Source organism: Octodon degus, unplaced genomic scaffold (assembly GCF_000260255.1).
Source record: "Octodon degus isolate 3935 unplaced genomic scaffold, OctDeg1.0 scaffold00051, whole genome shotgun sequence".
NCBI classification, from domain to species: Eukaryota; Metazoa; Chordata; class Mammalia; order Rodentia; family Octodontidae; genus Octodon; species Octodon degus.
This window is the reverse complement of record NW_004524627.1, coordinates 11,380,394-11,387,844: the sequence shown is the minus strand read 5'-3', so window position 1 is coordinate 11,387,844 and position 7,451 is coordinate 11,380,394. Positions and strand designations below refer to the sequence as shown.

Genomic DNA, 7,451 nt, shown 5'->3' with positions numbered 1-7,451 from the left:
GTTATATTCAGTTATGTTTGTAAATAATTCATTTTCAATTTGCAATCTATTAAAAAATAAAAAAAACAAAAAAAATATTAGATCAGTTAAAAAAAAAAAATCTCTGAAGCTTTATTTCCTTGGCTGAATAAATGACCTTACACTCCTTTCTTCCATGAGTCTCCTCTGTGTTTCCTATATATACATAACACACATCAGACTGATGGCTGCTATTCATGACAGAAGGCAAAAAACAACAAATACATTAATTTGAATTGTGTTTAAAAATGTAAAAATCTATAGTGGCTCCCACAATGAATGTAACATGTACTGCAAACATACACTAATAAAATTAAAAATCCATAATTTTATATCATTATATAGTTGAAAAGTACAATAAACACAAATAGTGTAACATTCTTGTTTTTTCCACCACTCAACATTTTGTCTAGTTCATTTTTTTGGCTATACTATATTTGCTTTTAAAAGCACCTCACTCCAGAAAGAACGGCTATCATCAAGAAATCAACCAATAACAAATGCTGGCAGGGCTGTGGAAAAAAAAAAAGGAACACCTCTCCATTATTGGATGGAGTGTAGACTAGTGCAACCACTATGGAAATTCCTCAAAAAAGTAGGATTAGAAGTCCTATTTGACCCAGCTATTCCCCTTCTGGGTATCTTCCTGGAAGAATTAAAAACATACCACAGTGATATTCTATAGCAGCACATTTTATAATAGCTAAATCATGGAAACAACCCAAATATATCCTCTGAGGAATGCATAAAGATAATGTTTTTGTTTTTGTTTTTTTTTTTTTAATATAGAGGAATACTAGTGGGCAAAAAAGGATAAATTTGAGGCATTTCTAAAAAAACAGATGCAACTTGAGACCATACTCACTTAAATGAAAGAAACCAGACTCACATGTGTAAACATTGTATTGTCTCCCTGGTATGAGGAATTAAGAGTAAATAAGAACCAAAATGTACAACAGATATTGTGAAATGGGAAGAAACTGTTCAAAAGGAAAGAAAAACTAGGGTAGGAAAAGAGGAAAAGGAAGGAGAAAAAAAGATTTTTAAAAAAGGCTGAAATAGAAACAAAGCTTTGAAAATAAAGAAGAAGTCAGAAGGAATTAACTGTATTTATACATTTCATTCATGAGTTTCAGAAACATTGAGGGAGGTATCCTATGGTAAGATTAGGAATTTAGTCAATATTATTTTTATATGTTCCGTGTTCATCAAAGTAGTAACATACAGAAACTGAAATGAACATTTTCAATATTTTTTTTTTTTAACATTTTCAATATTGAGATTTGAAAATAAAGGAAGCTGGGAAGGGAGAAAGGATTAGGAAAATAGAGAAATCAAAATACCACGTACAGGTATAAATTCCCTATGATATTATGTATAAAAATGTATCAAGAAACTTAAATATATAAAAAAACAATACTTACTGATATTACCAATATCCAAAAAAGCATAACCAATAAAACTGAAGATGTAGCACCCTTCATACTTTATATATATTCCAACAATTTACTGTTTTCCCTGTATCAGCACTATACAACTTGTTTTCTGTTCAATGTAACGTTTTCCTTCACCTACTGGTTTCTTGAGACAAGGCCTTGCTGTGTATGCAGTCCAGGCTGGCCCCGATCTCCTCATCCTACAGCCTAACCTCCCAAGTGCTTTATCAGTCAAATAAATCTTTTCTTTTTGTTTGTTGTTGTTTTTTGGTGGAACTGGGGATTGAACTCAGGCCCTTGTGCTTGCCAGGCACACAGTATTCTACTGAGCCATCTCCCCAGCCCCATCAGTCAAGTAGGTCTTGATGTACTTTGATTTCAGACAGTCTAATAGATGAAGGATGTATTATATTTATAAATCTCAACATTGAAAACGTTCATTTCAGTTTCTGTATGTTACTACTTTAATGAACACTGAACATATAAAAATATTGACTAAATTCCTAATCTTACCATAGGATACCTCCCTCAATGTTTCTGAAACTCATGAATGAAATGTATAAATACAGTTAATTCCTTCTGACTTGCCCTCAGTGTTTAGCTACTGCCTACTTGATTCACAGCTGAGCTGCTTACAAGTTCTCAATGTAACAGTGCTATAGTGAACATCATCATTATTACTAAGCACATGGGTGAACAATTTGAAAGAACTTTTAAATACTTTTTACTATGTCCCATAGTAAGAAACACTTTCTTCATGACTTTTCTTTTACTTAGTACAGGTAGCTGATTTTGCTTTAAATACAGGATAGAGTTAACGCAACTTATCTGCTTACCCTGTGAGTATGTATTAGAACATGGTTTCATTTTTTTAATGGAATGTTAAGAATCATAAACATCATCAACTTTCTAAAAAATTAGCCAGGAAATAATTTTTGAATAAAAATGAATTCAATATATAAAAGTGCTTAAGAACAAAAGTTTGGTGGGTGCAGTGGCACAAGCCTATAATCCCCAGCAATTTGGGAGGCTGAAAAAAAGATTGAAGCTGGAGACTCAATTAGAAACAAAGAGGTAGGAGTAGGAGGCTGTGAGTGTAGCTTAGTGTGAAGGTTCTAGGTTCAATCCCAAGTATTGCCAAGAGAAAAAAAAAATGGTTTAAGCCAAGTGTGGTACGGCACAACTCTGTAGTCCCTGTTACTTATGAGGTTGAGAACTACTTGAGCCTACCAGCTCAGTAGGCTGGGCAACATAGTAAGATCCTGTCTCAAAGAAAATAAAATGTTCACACTGTCTGGTCTATGATGTATCTGAATTAATTTCTCTAAGTCTCACTTGTAACACAGAAATTATACTACCTCCTGCAGGGATTTTGGGATGAAATGAAGTATGCAAAGTAGCCACCACACAGTGCAGCACTGTAGAATGGCAATCACCATTATGACTATGGTATTGGATTAAAAAAAAATACACTTTCTCAGAATACGTTTCTCTTTTTTTTTTTAGGGGTGTGTGTGTGTGTGTGTGTGTGTGTGTGTGTGTGCAGGGCCTCACTATGCAGCTCAGACTCCTGGTGATCCTCCTGCTTTCAGCCTTCCTAGTGCTGCGATTATAGGTGTTCACCAGCTCTCAGTACTCCCAGGGCAGGCCTGATGTGGCATGCAGTGCCAGGGATCAAACCCTGGCCCCTGAGTTTGCCTAAGCAAGCACTTAGTCTATTGAGCTATCTTGCCGGCCCTTCAGAATACATTTCAAATTACTGCATTTGACAAAAAGTTTTCTTACTGCAAGTGAGACAGTACTTTTCTTCATTTTAGATATTTAGAGAGAGAAATTAATACACAGTAGGACTTCTTGACAACTGTCCTTATCATTCAGTTTTTGAAATGTCATATTTTCTACTCACATGTCTATGCAGCCCTCAGAACAGTCACAGGAATCAGTGAACATGTTGGAAAAATTATTTAGATAATATGCTGGTGGCCACATAGTCTTTCTGTACTTAAAGGATGGAAGCCTTCTACTGTTAATTTCATTACAGAAAGAAACAGGTACTAATTCCACTCCATTGCTAATATCTACATCAGAAACAATTTCTTCTTGCTTTTGATAATTCCGAGTCAACTGAACAAAGGTATTAAAAGAAAAGTTATCTGTAAATAAAAAGTTACAGTTTGTCTCAAGCAGGTAACGAAAGACTTCCTCCATGTTCCGCAGACTTCTTCCACAAGGAGCTTTATAACTCACATGAAGTGCTGAAGATTGAGTGTTTGTCTTTGCGTGTCGTCTTTGGAAGTGACATATGATTGGTAGTTGCAGAGGGTTTTCTGCTTTGATGGTAGATGGCATTTTCATCAGACAGGCACCAGAACAATCATGACTTCGGCAAGATAAATTCATAGGTGATTTTTTCCCTCTACATTCTACAACTTTATTAGCCAGAGAGAGAATTTTCTTAGTTTCTAGAGTTCTGTTAAAACAGATTATGTGTTAGTATCTCATCTATCAAGATCAATTCCATATTTTAAAAAACATTGAACACTAAGGTGATAAAATTAGATAATACTACTTTCATGGACAATAGTAAAATAAACCAGACTTTGAAATAAACATTTTAATATGTTCTACCACCATTTAAAGATTATATGTAGTTAATTTCAGAATACTCCAGGAAAGTATGATAGGTCTAACTTTCTTTTTTTTTTTCTTCTTCAAGGTTTTTCTTTTCTTTTTTTTAATTACTCTTTGAGACAGGGTCTCATTATATAGTTCAAATTGGACTTGAACTGGCTTTGTAGCCCAGGCTGGCCTCAAATTTATAGCAATTCTCCTATCTTAGCCTCCCAAGTGCTGGGATTACAGGCATGCGACACCATAACCTGCTACCACAGGTGTTTTAGACTCCTCTTCCAGGGCTTCATGTTCTAGGGCATAGGTCTAACTTTCAATGAGGTACTTGAGAGCACCTAAAGCATTTCAAGTTTGCATTCAATAAACAGCTGAGAAAGGTACTTTTCCAGGCATGCTTGGACGGCAAAGGTCTATGTTTGCACTATTCAATAGCCAAAAGTCACATGTAGCTACAAAATACTTTAAATGTGGTGAGTATAAAAATTAAATAATCACATGTGGCTAGTAGCTACTATATTGGATGTGCAGGCATGGAACTTTTCCTAATGTATTATTTTTTAAATATATTTAGGACAGGGTCTACAGGGTCTTACTACCTAGATCGGACTTACAGTGATTCTCCTGTTTTCAGTCTCCCTAGCACTGGGTTTACAGGCGTGCACCACCATGCCCAGTCTCAGTAGCATCTCAGCGCGCCCTGGGGGTGGGGCCAACAAGGCACACCAGGGATAGAACCTCAGCCACTGCACTCTGCCTAAGCAGGTGCTTTAGTCTGCTGAGCTACCTGGTAGGCTCTGACATGGAACTTTTTCATTCACTTTTTTTCACCTACACAATAATGTGTTGAATAATTTCCCAAAGTTTATTTAACTTATTATCTGACAAATAACTTTGTATATAGCAATTTCATACATGTAAACATATTTCTACAAAATACACTGTATAAGTGTGATGAGATAAGCACATTAGTAATTTTATTAATATTTTCAAACTATCCCCAATGAATAAGCTCCTTCAGTAATATATGAGCATGCCTACTCTTACAGAGCTTTATTAGTCAAGTAGGTCTTAATGTACTTTGATTTCAGACAGTCTAATAGGTGTATTATAAGTATCAATCTCAATGTTAGAAATGTTTATTTCAGTTTCTGTTATGTTACTACTTTGATGAACACTGAATATTCATATATGTATGTATGTATCTATCTAGACATATATATATATATATATACATATGTGTCTGGACTCAATTACTGATCTTAACCATTCACAATTTAAAAAACGCCCCTGTCAGAACGAAGAATGACTGTTCAATCCTTCGCATTAAAAGATAACCGAATTCTTAGCATGATTTTAGCAAGCACAAAGCTATGTCCCTAACATGCCCTACCCTCTTCTTGAAATGCTTGCCTGAGAAAGCTCAAGTCAGTATTGACTTGTTTAAGCCAACACTGACAAGGGGCAGACACATGGTTGACCCAACTTTCCATTTCTAGAGCATTTAATTACAAGAGTATACAATGGTATTTGTTCCCTCTTTCACAGATTCCTGTGTATTTCTTACAACTCAGTGTGTCTTTGTTAAAGTTGGGAAACCCAAACCTTTGAAATGTAATTTACAGGAAGGAGAGGGTCTCTATCTCTGTAGAAAGAGGAAATTCTGACTCTTCCCATTATGTCAATAGCCAGCTAATAGACATAGTTCCCAAAAAGGGTATATACTTTGTATCTTTCATTTGGGCTCCATATTGCTTCCATTTTGTACTCTTTCATAATTCTTTTAAAAAATCCATTTAACTTTACATAAATGAGATTGGAGTTCAGCTTTCTCCTACTGTCAGTAGTTCTTAAATAAAATCTTCTTTCACTGCCTTACCTAAATGTGACATTATTTGCCAATAGCATGAAACAACTAACTTTATTGATGCTAGTTACCAAGTTTCAATTATTATTGATATTTTACTTATTTCAGTCCATCTTTCTTCTCTCTCTCTTGCCCCACCCAGAAACACAAACCCACTTTTTTTTGGGGGGAGGGGGGAACAGCATTTAAAAAAAAAAATTCCAAACACCGTAACTCCAAACCTGAAATGTTTATATTTCTAACAAGAATCTTATATAATCCTATATATAATCATATATAATATATAAATGATATATAATCCTATATAATCATATACAATAATATAATGTATATATGATTTCCTAAAATCCAATCAAGTCCCACATTTGGTTCCAATGTCTATCTCATCTTATTAGCAGTATGCCATCCTCCCTTCTCATCTTATGACATTTATTTGCTGAAGTTGAATTTTTATTTGTCCTTCAACATTCCCCTCATTCTAGAATTTAACTGATGTCTTTCTGTAGTACTGACATTGAACTCATTTCTCTAGCTCCAATATTCCTGTCAAATTGGTAGTCAGCTGTAGAAACTTAGAGGCAAGTTAACAATTGGGTGGGGGACAATACTATGCAGGTGTGTGTGAATTTATTGTATCACAGCACAGGGCATACAATGTCTGTCCCCTTTACTATATCAAAGATTGGTAAGTAGGTTTGGATATTTTCAGTCAAACCTATCCATTTTAAAGTTTCTTTTTTTTGGGCCGGGGAGATAGCTCAGTAGAATAAGTGCTTGCCTGGCAAGCGCAAGCACCTGAGTTCAATCCCTAATTCCTCAAAATAAATAAATAAATAAAGTTTCTTTTTAATATTAATTTTATTGAGAAAGAAGTAGCAATGAGAGTTTCAAAACAGGTTAGTAGGACAGTTATAATTGATACATTGCACATTATTGTCTTTGTAGTAGTTCATTTTAAAGTTTCTTATGAATATTTTCCTTATTGGTTTTGGCATTCACTAATTACTGCTTAAGCCAGTGTTACTCAAGCTGTCTTGGTACCATCCCTTGATGGTAACAATCCACAAGTGAAAAACTCAAAGTGCAGAGATTTTTACAGCAATGCTACAACACTGTGTTGCATTTTATAAGTACTGCTCCTCTATAAAATGTAAGTTTACAACACAAGAAAATACCTGTCATCACACTTAGTTTGGGAGCATTGTCGTAAGGGCAATGTTGGATGTGGGTGGGTGGATGGAGTATGGGGAGATACAAGGTTTCAAAAATAGTAACTCATTAATTTTCTCACTGAATTTTCTAGCCTGGAATTCTTTGATAAAGAAGGAACTTTTCTTATTTAACTCTTAGAGAATACTGACATACAATTAATATAAAAACAGGGAAAATGCTCTATCCGTATTCTGCATGTCTTAGTGTGCATAATGTGTCGCATACTAAAAATTATCTGATTTATGTGTGTGTTACTGAACCCACAGAACATTCAACTACAGTACATACAA

At 34.8% G+C, this 7,451-nt stretch overlaps 1 protein-coding gene across 1 annotated transcript in view; it reads right to left on the bottom strand.

Annotated features, from left to right (window-relative positions):
* Positions 1–7,451, bottom strand: part of LOC101564452 (histone-lysine N-methyltransferase SETDB2) — a 92,342-nt gene that overhangs the window by 44,881 nt on the left and 40,010 nt on the right. The window contains exon 5 of the mRNA XM_023717251.1: positions 3,361–3,924. Coding sequence (XP_023573019.1) covers positions 3,361–3,924 — 564 coding nt within the window. The remainder of the gene's footprint in view (positions 1–3,360; positions 3,925–7,451) is intronic.